At 33.8% G+C, this 20,628-nt stretch overlaps 1 protein-coding gene across 4 annotated transcripts in view; it reads left to right on the forward strand.

The window, feature by feature from the left end:
* The window catches only part of RPGRIP1L (RPGRIP1 like), a 66,643-nt gene that overhangs the window by 4,765 nt on the left and 41,250 nt on the right, over window positions 1–20,628 (forward strand). For all 4 annotated transcript variants that reach the window (XR_009819743.1, XM_010201051.2, XM_062007641.1 and 1 more), the window contains exons 3-9: window positions 486–630; window positions 2,960–3,243; window positions 5,732–5,831; window positions 6,808–6,951; window positions 12,818–12,923; window positions 16,560–16,706; window positions 17,867–17,940. Coding sequence is in view for 3 of the 4 variants with exons in the window: in XM_010201051.2 (XP_010199353.2) it covers window positions 486–630; window positions 2,960–3,243; window positions 5,732–5,831; window positions 6,808–6,951; window positions 12,818–12,923; window positions 16,560–16,706; window positions 17,867–17,940 (1,000 nt within the window). In the remaining variant the exon portion in view is untranslated. The remainder of the gene's footprint in view (window positions 1–485; window positions 631–2,959; window positions 3,244–5,731; window positions 5,832–6,807; window positions 6,952–12,817; window positions 12,924–16,559; window positions 16,707–17,866; window positions 17,941–20,628) is intronic.

The raw sequence follows: 20,628 nt of genomic DNA on the forward strand, positions 1-20,628 counted from the left end.
ATCAAAATGGCAACAAAACATACTGTGCAAATCTGACTTGTGACTCAGATACTGTTACAACAGAACTACTGGGCTTAGTCTTGTTTCTGAGTGAATTCACAGCATCATGAGTTATCTTTTCAAGCTTGAAGACAGTAGTTAACTTTGAAGCCTATTAGAAAGCATCTCTATGGTAATTATCATCTTATTTTTTTAAGTAGTATATATGACAATACTTACTAAGCTATTTCCTTTGTGTTGTCTCATAGGTAGTCAGTTTGCTGTATCCTTTAAATCACTTTTTTTAACCTGTAAGAAGAAGGAGAAAGGAAGTGATTAGACATCAATAAATCTGAAAAAATCATCAACAGACTGATACAAATGTAAAAAATATCCAATGACTTGAAAACTTCAATTTTTTTTCAGTATTTCAAAATGAGCTAGACTTTGGATTGCATGTTGGTGATTGTATTGAAGAGAATTTAAAATTGTCTTGATTTGTGTAGAATCATCAACTACACAGAATACAAGAGCTCGACAAGCTATATCACGAATCAGTCGAGATGATCTGGAAGACAGATTTCTTCGATTACAGGATGAGAACATCTTACTCAAACAGCATGAAAATGTGCAAGAGGAGAAAATGAAAAGGTATTTTAGCTTGCAAAAAAACTTTTGCTCTTTAAAGCATTAACAGTAAATTAAAAATTACACTGATTTCTCTGAGAAGAATTTTTAAAGTAGTGGCAGGAATCACTCATAGGAATTCCTGTTGGTATTGATTTCTGGTTATCTCTGTGGTATGTGGGATATTTGTTGGGGTGAACAGTACTGGATCGTGTAGAGAAGTACACTGCTGTCCACCACTTCAGAGTTGGTACCTTGGGTTCGTAGCTATGCTATCTGAGTGCAAATACAACAGATATTCTGTCAACTGAAGTTGCAGTTGTAGTAGCCTAATTATTCATCGAGAAATTAATTCTAGAATCAAAATGGCCAATATAAAGAGATTCTGCCCCGTACTTTGTCCTTCTCTGTCCTCCAAGACGTTGACTAGCATCTGGCCTTTTATCATCTAGTTCACCTTAAAATATCTTTGTAATTGTGATCTGCTCTCCTTTATTCCAGGTGATAGATAACTTCATTGAAGATGTTCCAAGTAGCATAGGAGGCACAGTACCCAGTGTATTCATTTTGTGTACACAAGCAACTTTAGGCTTACTGCTAAACCTAGTCCTATGCTGGCAAGCCAGTCTGGACTCAGCCTAACTGTTCATGGTATTACTACATTGCAGGAGGGCTAATTGATCCAAAAGCCCTGTGACTTTTTGTTCACATTGTGTGGTATTTAGGCTTATAAAATCTTGCTGTATCAAAGCTAGCATCTTGTCAGAAGTTAAGCAATTCATGAAAGGGCATCTGAAGATACCGTCTCTGTAGATAGGACTATTTAATACTTTCCTAACATCCAAAACATTCTTTCCTTTTAACTCAATGTTCAGTGAGTCTGGATAAAATTGACCAGCATGACAGAACTTCAGTCTTTTCTATCAGCCTACTATTAAGTACAAGATGGTAGAACAAAATAATTGTTCCCTTATTCCATGTGGCATTTCCTGTGGTCCTATTAGATGACTTATCAAAGACACTTATCATCCACTTAGGTAAAATTACACAGAATGTCCAAACTGGAATACCTGAATTAATATTTTAAGGCACAGAAAGTATAAAATACTGTGTTTGTCTAGATTGCCAGGGAAAAATGTTAACTCCTTAAGCTATTTTTATTCATGCCCAAACCCTTGTAACTAAAAGTTTGGAATGAATTTGCAAAAGTAAACTGAAAAAAAAAAACAGATAAACAAAAAAACTGCTTCCAGGCAAGTAACATTCTGTGACATCCTAAAGTTATTATGGATTTTTTTTTTTTTGTTTCACTTTTGTTCTTTTAAGTAGAAGCTTCTGTCCACAAGTATACAAAAATAAAACAAGCCCCTTTAAACAAATGAAGTGTGTCGTTATGTTCAGGGGTTTTTGGGCCTGCAAAAATAGATTCCCTGTAAACTAGATACAGGTCTTGAAGATGTGCGACCAATTTTGTAAAGTCTTGAACTTGTCTCTCTCATCAAAGCCACCTTTTCTTTCTTTATATGCCAAGTTTTTTTCATTTACTGCTGGGTATGTTTTCTGTTCTTGTATATTACATCACCTCCATGTGCCCTCTCTGCCTTTTGTTCTAGCTTACCAATGTTTATCAAAACTAAAGGAAATCAAAGGTACAACTCCTGAGATGCCAAAAGCAAAATTTGTATTCTTTTAAAGACAGATGAAAACCATACCCTCTGTATCTAATTACATTTTTCAGCTAACCGTTCTTTCTCTGAAGCACACTGGTAATGTTTACCAAGTATAAAATTGAGTATGGTAGTGAGAACTAGTAAATCTCTTTTTCCAGAGTACCTCCTTAAATATCTTCACCTTTATATTTTAGCCAATGTAGAAGTGAAGTATGTGTTTAAATCCTAAAATACAAGAAATGATGTGTCATTGGAATGTTGCATATTATTAGCATTCTTTCAATAGTTGAATGTTTTGTGTGATTTTAGCTTTTATAGTTCACCCCACCACATCCCAAATCTGTAACTGAACTTAACAGTATGCAGGGGTTCCCCTATAAGGTCATGCGTTAAAAATTACATTTAAGCAGCATATGGAGTAAATATGTGTCCTCCCTTTACTAACCTTAAATGATAAGCCTTAGGAAACTGTTATTTGTCAGTGCTATAAAGCAGATTGCTGCACAGTGGTTTCAATTATCTTCAAAGTGTTCTTCACAGGCAGTAATAGTTATATCAAAACCTGAAATTTATTATTCAGGTTCTATGCTGAAGTCTTCACAGCGATTATGTTCCTTTCAACAGAAGGCTTTTTATGCTGACTTTTCACATTCTTTTTCATCTTTTTTTATTATTTTCCCCAGACTGGTCATCAAGATGAGTCAGGCTATTAACTATATCAAAAGATCTGGACAGCTTGGTGGCGGCCCCAAGCGGCTGGGTCAGGCTGTGGAGCTGGAAGAAATGATTGAGTGTTTGCAAAGGAGAGTTGGTGAGCTTGAGAAACAAAACAAGGGTCTCCGCAGCAAACTCATTCCAACCAAACAGCAGCTCCAGAGTCAAGGCCATAGCACTGTTCAATCTCATGTTAACACTGGTCTCAAAAAAGTGAGTGAGGCTGCTGTCATGCTGGAACACAGAAAGAAAGGTATGATTTACATTTATTAAAAACCATAGTACCACTAATTATTGCTTCACTATATCAAGTACATACTCTTTTCTGTTCATCAGTAGTACCTGGAGGCAGAAAGATTGTTCTTCCCTCTTTTTCTTGTATTCTTGCAGCAGTCACGATAACTTGTTTACCTTTGAAGTTCTGACAGTGGTAGGAGTAAAGCAAAAGATTTGAAAATGAAATCATCATCAAACAAGTTTTCTAATAGTTAAAAGCATGAGAATTTCTTAGTATAGCTTCTCTACATGTTTAAAGGCTTACAAAAGAAATATATCAAAAAGTTTAGCTTTATCATGTTATAACAAAGTTTTACATCTGTAGTTTGTTTGCACATGTTTTTCCTTTTTTAATTTCAAGGTTTGTTATACTCTCCTCATACACGTGTGCACAACACGGCAGACTTGAAAAATCTGTGACACATGTGGACTTTCAAAAGCAAAAACCACAGTGCAGCCATCTTTAATGATGCTTTTTACTGTCAAGACTTACTACTTAAGGCAGTCCTATTCTTTGTCCCTTATTTATGGTAGCTACATTTGAAAATTACACTTCAAAACCTTTCTACTTTCATATGAACATTTGTACAAGTAGTTGTACTCAGTTAACTTAACACACTGTACAGGTAATGTTCAAAAAAAAAAATACAGCTATGCCCCTGATTCAAAACTGAGACAGGAGAATTGTCTCTTTAACTAAAACAAAGACCGGTGGGAGGGTGACATGGAGAAAAAACATGCTATAACTTGCCGTCAGCCTGATTCATAGCTTATACACGTTGATTATTCAGCTTTATTAAAACAAAAACAATTTTCCCGTGTTTGAACAGGCAATAAGAAGCCATTGACTACTAATTTGCTTATGTAATATAGTGTGTGTTTTGACACTTGAAATACACCTACATTTTCATGGTTTATATAATGAATATCAATTTTATTCCCAAACTTTTTGTTTGTTTGTTTTAACAATTTTAAAATAGGGTAGAAATGTAATAAATGTATTAAGACCCAGTGCTGTTAGAAAGAAGAGGCCAACTTGGTTCAAGGATTAAAGATCGGATATTGATATGGCATGCTGTTAAGACTTCTCTGTGCAAAAAAACAGATCCAGATCAAAGATGTCTTGTGCAGAGCTAAGACTGGGGCCATGTCGATTGAGGCAGTGGTTCTTAAGTTGAAGAAAATATGAGGAAGGAAAAAAAAAACCAAGGAAAAGCTCTCTACAGAACATCCAGTTCAGCTAATGTTCAGAGATTTCACAGAAATTGTAGCGTGCCTCTCTCAGTTCTAAGAGATTCTCCAAACTAGAAAACATTCTGATAACTTGAGCACTATGCAATTTCTTGTCTTCTGTGGTGAAGGCTTATTTAAAAATCTAGTAACCAGTACTCAGAACTGGAGCACAGTAGTGTTGTCTTCCAGAAGGTCAGAAAATATTTTCTATAATATTCATGAGCATAGACTGCTTTACCAATATCATAGCAAGTTGATCCAAAAGATGTCAGGTATGAATGTTCACTAAATACTCACTGGTTTCTCTCATTATTGTATTTGTTGAGTACAACCATCTAAGATATCTCATGACTTAAATAAAAATAAATAAATAATATATACTTTATACTAATATATATGCACATACATCTATAGCACAAGTTCCAATACCTTAAAATAATAATTAAATAGCAAAATGTGAACTATCTACATAAATCAAGTTAACTCAGCATATAGGCAAAGTATTTAATGTTTTTTCAGTCATTTTGTGAACCTGCTGCTATTATTGTAGCTTGAACCTAGGTGACTGTGTTTGGGGGACTGAGGGATGGCAGCTTTAATCCTGTATTTGAATGATAAGGTATATTTTTGCCCTACCTCAAAACCTCATTAATTTTTTCTTGCTGAAGCAATAAAGTAGGAGAAGGAGATTTTGGGAAACTGTTGCTTTTGCTTCTGAACTAACTATTCTACCTTAAGTACCTTAAATAACCTCTCACTTTTCTTCTTCATCAGGGACTTAGTATGCTTCTAAAGAACATAGGGAAGTTATTTGCACTGCTGCTGAAAAGGGTACTCTAATTGCTTGTCTAGGTAAATAGCATACATGATTGTGTAAAGAAAGTGCTATCAGAGAAAAAGTGACTACAAGTCCACGTTTCTGTTCAGTAATACTGATATTGTTGTTCTTTGAAGACACCATCTCTGTTCTGTCTTTAAATGTAAAATCTTCAAAGAGCATTTTAAGACATTTTTAACACTTCTCTTTAACAGTGCATGCTGTATCACCTATAATTGAAATTTTGCAGCAGCTGTGTTGTAGGTACTGTGATTATCTCTTTCCATGTGAATTTGACTTAAAAATACTTCTCATGGCATCAGTACAGGAGTTGTTTCTAGTCTATAGGCAATGTTGTTTTCTTGACTGCTTTTTCATTCAATGTGACAGAAAGTAATCTTTTCTTTGTTTTCAGAAATGGCAGTTCTGGATTTAGAAATGAAATCACCTGATTTTGTGGTCCCAAGGCATGAACAGAGTCTGCTTGAGGATTCAAGGGCTGAGATAAGAAAATTGTATGGTTTTCAGATTTCTTAGTTTTTGTTATTGTTAAAACTTGTCATTGTCTTGAAAGGGGAAAAAAAATACCTTCTTCAGAAGTTTTCACTTCAGAAAATAAAGATGTTGGATCTGATAAAAATGACACTGGTAACAATGCAGAAGGGATTTTCAGATGGAAAACAGGATCAGGGATTTAGAAAGCAAAATGTAGATGTGCAAGAACTGACTGGAAGTTAACATTGATCTTCAGTGGTAAGCCTCTCTTTTTGCTAGAATGTAATGCTACCTAGCTTACTACCAGACAAAAATGACAAAAGCAGAAAGCACCTTAAGTGCAAAATCTAAGTTGAAAAGATATCTGAGATTATATTGTCAAGAAAATCAAAATCTCAAAGTTGTGGCCTACTAAAATATTTGGACCATGATGTCTGTGGTTTTCTGCCGTTCTTTTTTTTACTTGTATTAACTGAATAAGTTCCACTATTAAGGACACATCATCTGAACATTTTGGTGTAAAGTTACCTAAACTCAGAATAAAAGCTTAAAAATAAATTCACTACTCCATCCGTGGAACATCTTGTATTCTTTACGTAGCTCATAGTAGTGTTTTCCTCTCCAGAAAATGCTTGGAACTAATGGATTAAGAAGAGGATATGTTTAATACAGAGTATAAGAAACCATGAATAATGTTTTCAGCTAGGTTCCACTAAACAATCCATGTAAACATTTATTTTAAGAGTTTGTGTTGTGTTTGACAATGTGTTTTAATTATTTATCTGTTATGTACTATTCACATTTTTTCATTTGGTGGCTTCTAATTATTTTCGTAGTAAGTTGAACTCCTAAACCTCTGTTGTGCTGCAGGTCATTAAGAAATACAAATTTTGTTGAATATTTGTTCAAAATTTTTGCTCTCTTGAGTATTATTTTTTTTCCTTTCTTTTATTAAATACTTAGTGATTTTGAAGTGTAAGATGCTTATGCTTGCAGGGAGACTGTGATTGAGACCCAGAGGGAACACATTGAGCAACTGGAACGTACCAAAGAGATACTTGTGAGTCAGCTGAGAGAGAAACAAAAGGAAATTGAAGAATCCATCGTACAGCTGAAAGAGCAAGAAACAAAATGCCAAAGGTATTGTGAAAAACAGGAATCTCCATGGCAGAGGCATTAGAAGAGCTGTGTCATAATGTTTATATACAGCTGTGAAAATTATTTGTTCTTTTAAGAAACATGTGCTTTATCTATTTTTCCCTTAGGTGAAACTAAATCATAAAATGTTTTTCCACATAGCCATGGATAATTCTAAGCAAGGAGGTTTTTGTGGTAATAGGTTATGATGTTCTTTCACAAATAAACAAAGAATTTAATTACCATTTTAGAAAATTCATTTCCAGCTGATCCAGTTTAAACTGAAGTGGGACTCATTAAGTGTCAATTATCTACTGTTTTTGCAATATAATTCTTAGAAAATTTTAGATATAGGTTCATAGTGGGTAACATTCAGTAATACCCACTGATAATTTGGAGTCTACAAATAGTAGAAAAGAACAGCTCTGTATGTGTAGATCAGCAAACATTTGAAGGGATGTGGTATAGCTGTGCAGTGAAACAAAGGTGGACAAACACTCTTGCGAAATGTGTTTCACAATAAAGCCTCCATTAGTTTAATCTCTTTTCTTTCTCCTTCTTTCACATTTGCAAAAATATACACAAAATTATGTAACTTTATATATATTTTCCTTCTTTTGACTGTTTCAATTTCAGTCTGTTGCTTTTAATTGTATTAAGGATCTAATACGTGAAGTACATTCCTTACGTGTTTCATTTCAATGAAAGTTCTACTTGGATGAGAAATATATGGTCAATTCTTTAACTGCCTTTCAAGGGAAGGAACCCCGTTATTATGTGTGAGCATTCTTTCGTGCATCAGTGGTGCTACATAAATAATACATCATAATGTTTGCTATTAAATAATTCACCAAGTCATCAGTCTTCCCTATTCAGAATTTCCTTTATATAGTTTAAATAGGTTAAAGAACTTGTTATCATAAATAATTTCTCAGTCTGTGCCTACAGTGAATTTGGAAAATGTTTTAAAGATATTTTTTCATTATTTACACATAATCAGATAAAAATCTGTGCTTCATTTTCTATAGATAAACACTGTTATTTAAGTACAGCAGGCAAAAATGGAAGATAACATATAAATTTGATGTCAGTACCATATTTCTATGGAATTCTTAAGAAGTTTTGAAGTAAAGATACACTTCAAATTCAGCTAAGAAATCCTTAAAGTCAAGCTATAAAAAGTAGTACAGAGATCTCTAAAGGTCCCTTCCAAACCCTACCATTCTATGATTCTATGATTTATGTTTATCAGATTACTTGTATACAATCCATGATACTTGGCCTAAATTACTACGTGTTTGAACTTCTGGAAATATTTTCTATTTCTTGTTTGAAATGTAATAGAAGATATTTTAAGGTATTGAAGAGTTCCCAAGTTTGACTGAAGACACTGGGAAAGAGATTGAAAAATGTCCACTTGTACATATCTAGAATGCTGTTCATACTCTAATTTTGCCACTCGAATACTTTATGGAAGGCTATTAATCCCCACGTATTTCAAGTTGTATTTTTATGCTGAACAAACCAGATATAGAACTTAGAGGGATGCTACTCTCTTTAGGTTTAATTGTAACTATAAGTACCTATACATAATATCTTTAGGAGATTTTTGTTAGCTTTCTTTCCTGACAGTCTAGTAAATGCTATCTAGAACAGCATATATTAGTGATTTTATTGGTTTTATTACACAAATAAGTTTATAGGTTCTACATAATTTTGGTTTTAATTCTTTGCATCAGCAGAGAGGAATATTGGAAGAAAACTGGAAATTTGGGTGACTGGTAAGGTCATCATATTATGTCTTTGTAGCTTCTGTCTGAATTTTGGTACAATTGGCAGCTTTTCCTTGTCTTCTGTAAGAAAAGACTTGGCTGTCATCCAGTTACATTACTATTCTAAGCTCATCTATTGAAATTCTTTAGGCACTGTGTAGTGCAAAAAGGACATAAATGTGCTTGTACCAACCTTTGTGTTGTAGTACCATTTGATCTCAGACTGGTATTACTTTAAACCTTTAGGAAATAACCATTAGATTACTTTCAACTTTTAGGAAAATATTTTTTCTTCGTCTACATCATTAAGGAATTCTTGTGATTGAAATAACTGTGGTTTCCAAGTAGTGAAGTGGTCACAGTTAATAATCACTGACCCATCAGCAGTAGGGAAGGGAGATACTAGTTACCTTGAGTCCCATACTCATAAGAAATACAGTAATGTTTTAAAGCTGCTTTTGCAGTTTTTAACAAAGCCGAGTTCATGTGCAGTGAACTCTCTGAGACAATTATTGTAACATGGCTGCAATCAATGTTTTTTGCAATATTTTGTTATTGTTTGGGGGTGGCTTCAGGAATATATAATTCTGACAGAAGGGAGAAACTTGGCCTGTGGGTTGTTAGACTAAACATTTTCTTAAGTACAGAATTTAACTATGTTTAGTTTGACTGCTTTTAATTTAAAGATGGCCAAAACCACAACATCCTCATAATTCGATGTCTCTGATATACAATGCACAAGTTAAAAGATTTAAGTCTAAACAATCATATTTAGCCAGCATATAGCTTCAAATAACTTAATTTCCCAAAACATTTTTAAAGCCATCCCAAAATGCACTTATGAAACAGTTATTGAGTATTTGCACGTTTCTCCATTTTCGTTTGGCTAGTTTTTTAAAGAAAAAAATGTTTAGCCCTCAGTTTTTAATTCTGGCATTTTTTAATGCTACATGACTTTGGAATTAAGTCTATTAAATGTGTAGATTTGTAGACGTGAGTGCATGACATATGATACTCCTGACTTCTGTGTCTGCATTATAGCATTGTAGGCCTAGATTAAACCCTGCATTATCTAAAGGCTTATGGATTTATCTAAAAAATCTAAAACTCTAAAGGCACTATGAATTTGCTAAATCATGTCTAATATAAAAACCTCCTTATGTTTGCATTTCCTTGTCTGTTTTTCCATATTTATCCCTAAAAATGATTTTTTTTTTTTTTTGTTTATAGACAGCTCTTTTGCCAGGAAAACAAATATAGAATTTAAATAGCTCTAGCATCCAAGTTACTAAGACTATTGATGCAATGCTACTGGTTTGGCTATTGCAAATGCACTATTAGTTATAACATAAAGGTACTATTAGAAGGTAGAGTGTTCTTTCCGCTTGATATTTGACTTCCTACAAAAAGCAGAAGTAAATGAAAGAACATAATATGTATCAGCCTATTACCCTGTTGGATCCTAAGTGTTGTAAAATGAGAAGAATTCTGCACATTAATGTTTTATTCTTTACTTCTTTGCTTGAAAGTGTGTATATATATATAACTTGGCCATGGATGCATTTGGGTTTGACAACTGTTAGCTTGGAAACCTTCTGTTTACTTTGCTAAACAGAGAAAAGTGACCCTGAGAAGTATGGTGGTGATATTTTTTACTTGCTTGGTTTTCTTGTCCTGAATGTGAATGGGGAGAGTTTATGACCCACAGATCCACTTGACAGAATAGTCAGGACTTTCGAAGAGTAGTCTCAGTGTTGTATCCATGTCCTGCTCATATGGAAGCAAAGACAAGATTCAAGGGATGTGCTTTAATTAGACCTCAATTTTATTAGCTTAACCATCTGGGATTTGCTGGCATAAATTTGTACAGTGCAGGTCAAGACTCTTTCTTTAATCATTTACATCTGGTGTAGGTTGCTATCAGTCTCCCATTCCCACACAGCTGGTTCCCTGTTGTTAGGACCCTTACTCTATATGGTTTAGAACTATGAGATCTCTCTTTAAGAGACCTGGAAAAGAGATTCTGTCTTTGGTGTACTTCAGACATTAGCCCCAAACATAATTCTTAGCTGTTTCTGTGAATCACTTTCTCCTAACTTCATTTCCAATTTCAAAATTTTCAGTCTAGCTTTAAAATGAGGTTTGGAGTGGAAGAGTAGAGACCACGTTCCTTTCTCTGCATGTGCACTAGAAGGCGTGCTGGAGCCCATTTGCTCAGGTTACAGCCACAAAAGGGTTATTTATTTTCTTTTTCTCATTTTTGCTCCAGGTCTACTTCTTTGTCTTCACGTTCTGAGGCAGATTTTTTTGGCTTTTTTGTCAATAGAGAAAATATTGAATGAGCTATCTTAGTACAGCTTTAGAATCATAGAATGCTAGGGTTGGAAGGGACCTTTAGAGATCATCTAGTCCAACCCCCTTGCAGAAGCAGGTCGACCTAGATGGGTTTCAGCCCATGAAATCTGAAATGATTTTATTTTCTTTCACAGCAGTCTCCTTGTCATGTACATAGGTGCACTGGATACTTCTTAGACATATTGTATTTCAATAAATCAAATATGGTAGTCATACTGTAGAGAAATAATTTTGTTGCTCTTGCCTATAATGAGAGCTGAGATTGTGATCAATGTAATGCACTAATAAGAAATTAATTGCACGTGCTTTCTGTAGCTGAGATGAATACTCTTATAATTGTAAGAAATTAAATTATCACAATGAAAAGTAATTTTTCACTTCCAGATTTGAATAATTTACTTCATAATATCAGTATTCCAAACCTGTTTAAATCAAATGCTGTTTCATTCACTGCTGAAAAAATAGTTAATGTTGATTGTCAGGAGCCATGGGGTTTACATCTGTACATCATAAATTTCACTATCATCTGCTTCTTTTTCTACTTAAAAAGAAAAAACGGGGAAAAAAAAGCCTCATACTTTAAAAAAAGCTCCTTGCTTAAAAAAGAAAAAGCCTTTGAAGTCATCAGAGCCTTTTGTTTGATGTGAGGAGCAAGATTAATAAAAACGTGCCACTACATTAGCTTTTAAATAGCTAGCATGAGACAGTGCTGCTGTCATACCACAACTTGAGTTTATGTAGATAACATGTTTCAGACACATGATGGTTCTAGCGTTGCATTAGGGATGTTTCTTGGGGAAGATACCAGTTTTGTGAGTGTGTTTATCTTCTGTGTAAGTAAAATTAACTGGGCAATGCCAAAACACAATAGGTTTTGATATTTTACAAAATAAAAGGAAAGTATTTCATGTCTTCAGCTGGTTTACAGATGTGTAAGCTTTGTAGTCCATTTTCTTGCTCCAGCATGGCATTGTGACAATTTGTCCAATATGTCTGGAGCAGGTAAATATTGGAAGAGAAGTTACCTTTTCAAATGCTAAAGATTTATTCTGATTTTATTATATTTTATATTAATACAAATCAGAATTGGTCTAACTATACTTGCAGAAACTGAAAATAATAGGGTTTAGTTTCACTAAGTAAGGGAAAAGGTCTAATTAAATATTTTCTTTAAATTTTGAGTTATTTTAAACATATTTTCTCTTAGTATGTTTTCAATTCAGTCTTAGAATTGTAATAATAAAGAACATCTGCATGAATATTAAGTGATTTTAGTGTAGTTAAAGCATACTTACAGCTTGTTTCAATGTCAGTCTTAAGCTGTTATAGTCATAGTTGTGATGTCACTCTTTCTTAGTAGTATTTGATAAGTTTAAACTCTAAGAGGAAACTCCTGAAAATCGACTTACACCAAATGCTTTGGAGGGTGGAAAAGAAGTGAATGGAGAACAATCTATTTAGGTATAGGACTGTTTTCTCTTTCTGGCATATGTAGTTTGATAGAATAAACAAAGGTGTATATGTACTGATTGAAGCTGTTATGTCATTGTGCAGTAGAATATTTACCTAAATTCTGTAATGTGAACTGTAGAAGAAATTTATTTGAGTGTTACAAATCAAACCTTCTCCCAAATGTGTTGCAGAAAGCTGATTTGCAAAGGAATTAAACCTTTCTTTTTCAGGAAAAAAAAAAAGGATCGTTTTGTATTTTTATGCTCATTTTTTTTGGTACAATTTTGAAGGCTAAACATTCGGGACAACGTGGAAATGATCAAGGTCCGTAAACAGCTGGTTGAGAAAAGTAATGCTCTTTCAGCAATGGAAGGAAAATTTCTCCAGCTTCAAGAGGTAATTGCAATTTGATCAGCAACATTCCTTTACTCTCATCACATAAGCATGTATAAATGGGAAATAAATATACACAGCTCTTGATTCTGAGTCAATGCTGAGTACACAAAAATGAAGAAGCTTGGGTGCTGTGTGTTATGTGATTCAAGTGTGTGGGGCTTTTTAGTCTTAAAATTATCTTTTTTCAGGAGAGTCTAGCAAGTCTTACAGATTTTTATCTGCAAAGGCATCCCAGGCAGATTGTGGAGAATGAACCGAGTTATATGACCGTTGAAGGAAATTCCTCATCATTTAAAGAGAGGTCTTTGACTTACATGGACTGATTTACTAAAGAAGGGGCACCACACCTCCCTGACTTTATCAGTCTTTGATAAAGTTGGGAAGGTTTGGCTTTTTAGAGTTCTGACATTAGGACTTAACCTGCATTCATAAGTTTATAGAAATTATTTAGGAGAGTTGTTTTAAGTAATAGATTTTTTTTATGAAAAGAGCAATATTATTAAAATATCACAGAACATACAGCCACATGGTAGATTCCAGGTGGTTTTTAGTTAGCATTTTTTACTTCTTCCCATAAGTATTTGGAGGACCACATGTGCATACACACAGAGGTAGCATGATACCACCTTGGGATCAGAGGACTTCCTGTGAGTAGGAATCCTACATGCAATATTGATAGAGTATCTTAGCCTTATGAGGTGGAAACACAGGATATCCTTGTAAACTCTTACTGCTGCCTGCTTCTTGTTATTTTAGCATGCTAAATAACACTTCTGCCATTAGATTTTTGTTCCATTCCTTTATGCCCCTGTGTTTTTCTACTTCTGCTTTTTGTTTCTCTCTGCTTCTCTCCCCCACTTTGGTGTCATACCTGTATCTTCTCTGCCAAAGCAGCTCTTCTGTTAGTAGCTGAAATCTGAATTTTCACAGGGTGAGTTATGCAGACTGTAAATTCCAGAGCAGACAGGTTGCACGTGGCTTTTTGTGTTCTTAAATACAGAACAGTAAGTAAACTCTTCCATTTTAAATGCATATGCAACTTTTTGGTAATTTACAGCAAACATACAGTACTTATGCCTCTTTCTTAGCAGCAACTGAACAGAAACACATGCCTAGGATTCAAACTGGTATTTGAAGATATTGTTTCTAATATTCACAGTGAATGCTGCATTTTTTTAAATGATGAGTGTGTTTTCTATCTGTTTGAGGTTTTTTAAACAAGATAATGGATACAGTGGTTTTCCCATTTCCAATCATTTGAATGTTTGAAAGGTGTCTACTAAATGTAACTGTAAAATCCAAAATTTCTACTTTAGATGGCACGTTAAAGTGCTTATCAACAGAGCAGGTTTTATGGTTTGTTTTAATGTTTATCTTGATTTTTATGCCCATTGAGTTCATTATCATTTCCTTCCAGTTGAAACTCATATAATTCCTCCATGTTCATCCTGGAACTTAGCCCAAAATGTGAAACGACAGAATAAGAGCCTATAGCCCTGCTCCATCTAATGTTATTAAAGTTGATCTTGCAACCAAACATTTAAAGGACAATTTTGTTGATAAATAATTTTAACATAGTCAGTTAAATGACAGAATTGTGCAATCTGGTTAGAACAAAGGACCCTGGGGCTGTTTGGATTACATAATTGATTCCATTGTTGTGTTTATTTACTTAATTTACAGACTGAACATCCATGATTTTCAAAATGAAATACACTAATCTGCTCATTTGGATTTAAATATTATAGATTGTTAATTCTGTTGAACAATCAGTGCAATTTCACAACTGTAATCAAAAGCAGTTCATGTTCATTCATGCAGTATTTCTAGGACGAATATATCCCATTTTCTTTAAATGAATTATTTCTAATTGAAAACAATATTTAGTCACATTTCCCAAAGAAATAGAATTCCAGACTAGAAATGCTAAACTAAAATAATCATCCTAATTGTTGAAATGACCTAAGTCTTAGGATACTCCGGGGAGAACAGAATGGAAAGCAGTTTGGGCATAATGGGAGAAGTGCTGCTGAAGAATGTCCAGATAAAGAATGCATTTTGGAAAAAAATAAGTAATGAGGGTGAAGTCACAATCCCCTTGAACGCAGTGACAGAAGTTAATCCAAAGTGGTCACGAGAGTAGCAGAGACATTGAAGAATTAGAATAAATTTGAAGCAAGGAGACTTCAGGAGGATGCTTTCAGTGCTTTTAATGATGTTGTTGAGTGGAATAAATACAATTGTTGAATATATCTTCAATGGTTTTAGAAATTATGGAAAGAGATGGGGGTGAAATAGTCTTTGCAAGGCAGATTTGCCAAGGTGGAATTTGTTTTTTTAATTCATGTATCCTGTGTTGTAGTGACACAAGTTATTGAAATAAAGAACTTCAGGAAAAATTGATGTGGAGAGATGGTGAAGAGAAGACATGTTCACTTGAATAGTTGGAAGGGTTAGAGATTTTAAAGATTCTGATTTTAAAGAGAAAGGAAAGAAATTTGGAGATAAATGAGGAGCCTAAAAGAATTATTTTTAAGGTGTCATTAAAATTCAGCTCAAAGATACACGACAGAGCAAGACAAGCACTGAAGACAGACTTAAAAATTGATGAGTAATATACTTCATTATCCCTCTGAAATAAGACTGAGTGCTAATATTATTTATCTTCATTATGTTTTTCTTACTGAGAAATGAGACATGAAAGACTGAAGATCAGCTTGGTGTTTTGAGTTTTATGTGGGTTTTTTGTTTCTAGGATATTCAGGCTTCTTGTGAACCTAAGTAATTTGCATGGGATTCACTTTGTACTTCTTCATTTATACTACTTTGTAGGAGTACTATATGAAAAAATGAAGCCAACTTTTTTCTGTTTACAATTATTAAACATCTGTACTCATACATATATTTGACATAAATTTTTATATAATCATTTTGTTAAACAGGAGATTAGCTTTTGAGCTTTTTTGTTTCAAGTCCTGCTTTGAATGTGATTTTCATTGAAATTGAGGCTTTATTAAAGTGTGGCGGAATGTAGGCAGTATAGTATTAACTAATATTCTGGAAATAGAGGTTCTATCATCATCTTCCATTTAATATTAAAATTGGTTAAATATGCCTTAATCTAACCCATTGAAGTAAATTAAAATGTTAAAAAAATCACAAGTCCCTCGTTAAATTACTGCTAGCAGGAAAATAGAACTGACTTATGAAACAATTATATATCTACAATTAAGGGTTAACAGAACTATGGCAAGCTCTGTGATTAACATAACTGTGGTCAACATTCAGTTTTGCTTGCTACTGCAGTGTTTTTGGTCAGCATGTCTAACCACCGTAACCACAGCAAAATCTTTTAATTGCTTAACAGATGTATTTCTTGGTTGTGTTCATCATGACTGAACTGAGGGTTTAATGTTCATAAGAGCAACAAGAATGCTACCTCCTCCCAGCCAGGCATGTTGCTTTCCGTTACTTAGTTCAAGAGCGTCTCCCATTGACCATTTTGAGAATGTATCCTAAATACTGCCATGAGAGACCACTCACTGGTTGAATATGCAGCGTTGAAACAATTTACTAAATGTGATTTCTTTCTTTTTTTTTCCCCCCCTTTGTATTTTCCTTCCCTCCTTATCATAGAACCAAAAGAGCTTAAAGACCAGCCATGATGCTTTAATAGCAAAAGGAGATGAACTGAATCTACAGCTTAAAGAGGAACGGTTAAAGTGTCTCCGTCTTGAAAAAGAGCTGCAATCATTAACTATTTCAAACCGAAGGATAGAGGAGGTGAGATTGTGTTCAAGAGAGCTAGAATCTGCTTAAGGCAATTCACACATGTAAGGGAAAAATTAACAATAAGACACCTTTTAAATATGGAGATATGAATAGACCCTTTCAAACATATTTAGAAAGCTGACCCAGTAATATGTATGTTTTTGTCCTATTAAAAAGAAAAACCTGTGACTGCTGCTTACATTTTATAGAATCATGAACCATACCTGGTCCCCATGCCATGTAATCACTGTACCACTGTTTGAACAATATCTGAGGTTAGAGCATACTATTTCATTTCAGTTCTGTTACTAAACAAGTAGTTAACCAAAAGAAAAAACATAGTAATCGATGTATTGATCACATATTGCTAGTTTTTTAGTAGTTATGGCACAGTGTAGTGTTAGATCTTACTCAACAGTTCAAATCAATCACTTCTATTTCTTTATCTAGTGGCTCTTGGAATCAAATGCGTCACTAACATTCACTAAGATACAGGGCTAAAAATCAAGTGACTTATTCCTTATTCTCCTCAACATGAGCTGTAAGAGTCTCAGACTTACTTGTTTTTTCTTACATTTTGTAACAACTTAAGTTTTACCACCTAGTTTACCTGGTTTGAACATGTTTTGTGTGACCCAAGTTTGCCAAGGTTACCTCATAGATATTTCTTCCAAACCTTTAAACTATTAGAATGCCTGCAGGATATCTTCTGGGTTAAAGCATCTTGTATCTTAGAAACCATGTCTTACTTTAGTAAGTATTTTGAAAGCAAGGACTTGTGGTATCTATAAGGTCAATTTAAAAATATTTACTCTACAGGAACCATTAGCTACCTAATACTAATATTCACTTACCAAAATGGAAATAAAAAATTATAGTGCTATACTTGTTGGATTTTTTTTTCCATAAGACAGACTGTGATTAAGTACTGTGGTTCAACTGCAACATGTTACTCTTAGCTTCAAATAAACAACATGAAAAAGACTGTCTGGGTCAAATACAAATCCATGTGGTGAAAAAAGTGTTTCTTTGAAGCTTGTAAGAGACTGATGTATAAGAAGAACAAATAAAAGCCTGACAGTGTCCACAAGCTATTAACTAATTGTCTTTACACATTTATTGTAATTTCCTTTTGTGCTGTGCATTGCTTGATGCATCCTTCTTCATTTTAGTTACAGGAAAGAATAAATGATCTAGAAAAAGAGAAGGAACTCTTGAGTGAAAGTTATGACAAGTTGTATAACAGGTAAGTCATGGTTTCTGTAAAAAAAAAAAAAAAACAAACAAAACAACACTCCATTCATGTCCCATTTAATAGGTCTTCATATACTGTGTGCTTGAATGTGCATATGCATATTGTATGTTTGTGAATATGTGTCAATAATTCATGGTACGGTTTGTCATATCAGTAAGTGTATAGGGAAACTTTCATAGTGTTCTGACTGTTCAGTTGTAATGGAGCAGCTTTCATACATGTTCTAATAGTCAAAATAGTAGATTAGTCTGAATGTGTTATAAATATCTCTGATTACAATCCGTCATTATACAGCAAAATAACTCACAAACAAATGAACTTATGAACTTGGCTTGAAATTTTCTATTTAAATCATAGTGAATTAGCTGTAAAGGATGTTTAACTTGTTAAATTTTTTAAGTCTGGTTCTCACATGATGCAGTAATCGACAGTGTGGCTTTTCTTTCACCGAAAATGATCTGTGTTTTTTCATATACTCCCATTTAAACTTTGATTCATGTTTCATCATTCTGTCTTACTATATAGGTAGCAAGAAATTACAAAGATTAAGGAATGATTTCATTGGAACTAATGTTTAATGGCCAACTTCTTCAATCGCCCATTTGAACACTGCAACTTTCCTGCAGTTGACCTGTTGCTAGCAGTGGAAAGGCTATTGTCTACTGGTACCAGATAATTAGTAAATATTTCTTTCTTTCTTTTAATGGAGGAAAAAAAGCACAAACTCATTCTTCATTATTTTTTTTTTAAATTTATTTGAAGTTGATGGGAATTTTGCCAAAGCCAAGACTGCAGAACTGGCTCTGAAAAGTTTACAAAGAACAAGTATGAATTTGTCAGTTGACTCTTATTATTTAGTTAGTATCCAAGAAAACAGTTCATTTGGATAAAAGGTTTGGAGGAATTGTTTTCATATGACCTTGTAATGCAAATGTAGCAGTGTTTAAACTCCCTCCAAAGGAAACGGTGCCAGATGTGGTTGACCATTTATAGTTACCCAGATGGCTCCAGTGAAGTACAGTAAATGTGAAAGAAATTGCACATGATTCAAGTAAGAGTAATCTTAAAATTAAAAGGAAGAAAATGTCAGAAAAGGACTTGATTCAAACTGATAAAAACGTTACCATTATATAGGCTTGGATAAAACTGTCCTGTAAAATATTCTTCATTTAAACATGTAAATTCTGAATTGCTATCATAGTAACTATTAATGATTTTTCTGCCAGCATAGTGTTTTGCAAAACTGAAATACTTTATACTTATGAAAAGTAAAGTGGCTGCAGCTAAAGATACTGAATGCATATATAACTATGTATCATGATTACTAAAACTTGAAAACATTTTTATTAGTGTGAAAACTAAGGGTATTTTATATTTTTTCTTGCTAAGATTTATTCTTTCCTTATGGGAACCAGCCAAACTTTGGCAAGTCTAAGCCATTGTAGAACACACTGTCTCTTCAGTACCTATGCAGTGTTATGGAAATGAGTATGAGTTTAATGCATTTCATTCATTGCATGTTATCTTCAAAATTATGGCAGAGTCAAGTATGTGTTACTGTAGGACTTGGAAGCATGCTTAAGTTCATAGATGCTGTAAAAGACACTCCTTCACACTGTAAGATGATGTGTGCCTAGAAAACTGCATAAATAGCTGAGATAGATATAGAATGAGGGAAAAAGACAAAATACAGAGAGAGACAACTGCTTTTATGAAGATCACAAATTAAGAGTACAAACTCTTGCTGCTACTTCAGAATCTACAATTCATGCTGTAATATTTTTTCGTTAAATCTTTAGGTCATTCTTCAGATATATTAGATAAAAATGCACTTGCATGTACTCAAATTCACTTTATGTAGTCATACCTATCAAAACAAAACAGACAGTTCTGTTTCAGTCAGCATGTACAGTCTGTGAAGCCGTGTGGGCTACCCATATTTCTCTCTTCTCTTTTTTTTTTCCTGTTAAGGTTTTTGTTACTTGGAGCTCTGGGAGAGATAGATTGATGAATAGATAGATAACAAGATTTACATATGTGAAAAATAAATTTTTTAAAAAACCCTACCCTTTTTCACGTTTCAATGTGTACAAAGTTGGATAAGCTGGTTTATGATTGGTTAAGATGAAGGACATTTTCCCAGTCAATAAGTATGCAATTATTGAATACTAATAATAATATGAAGGCCACAGTGCTCACTGTCTACATTATATGAAAGCACATTGCATTGCTTTGTCATTTTACTTACTGGAAATTACACTGTATGTTATATCATGTTTTTAATTTTCTTTCAGAGTTACACATTTTGTTGTAGTTTTAGTGGTTCTGGTTCTTTGTCCATGCAATCCTTATTGCATATAGATTGGTAGTTTACAAGTAAATTATGTGTTACAGGCAAAACACTTATTCTAATTCATTTGCCCTTCTCTGATTACTGTGAGATAAAGATTACTTTTATATGTACTTCTTAATCAGTATCAGAATCGGATTTTTACGGTATGAGAAAAGTGTTGTCACATTGCAGTCAACTTTTCTTTGACTGGGCAACTGACTTTAAGTTCTGCATGTTTCACAGATTTAAAAGACATCAGGTGGGTGATCCCAGTTCTCCACATTGAGAGGTTTTGTATGTGGAAGGAATGGTTTTGTCAGTTGCAGAGGTTTGGAGTTGTGGATTAC

This window comes from Colius striatus, chromosome 14 (assembly GCF_028858725.1).
Source record: "Colius striatus isolate bColStr4 chromosome 14, bColStr4.1.hap1, whole genome shotgun sequence".
NCBI lineage: Eukaryota > Metazoa > Chordata > Aves > Coliiformes > Coliidae > Colius > Colius striatus.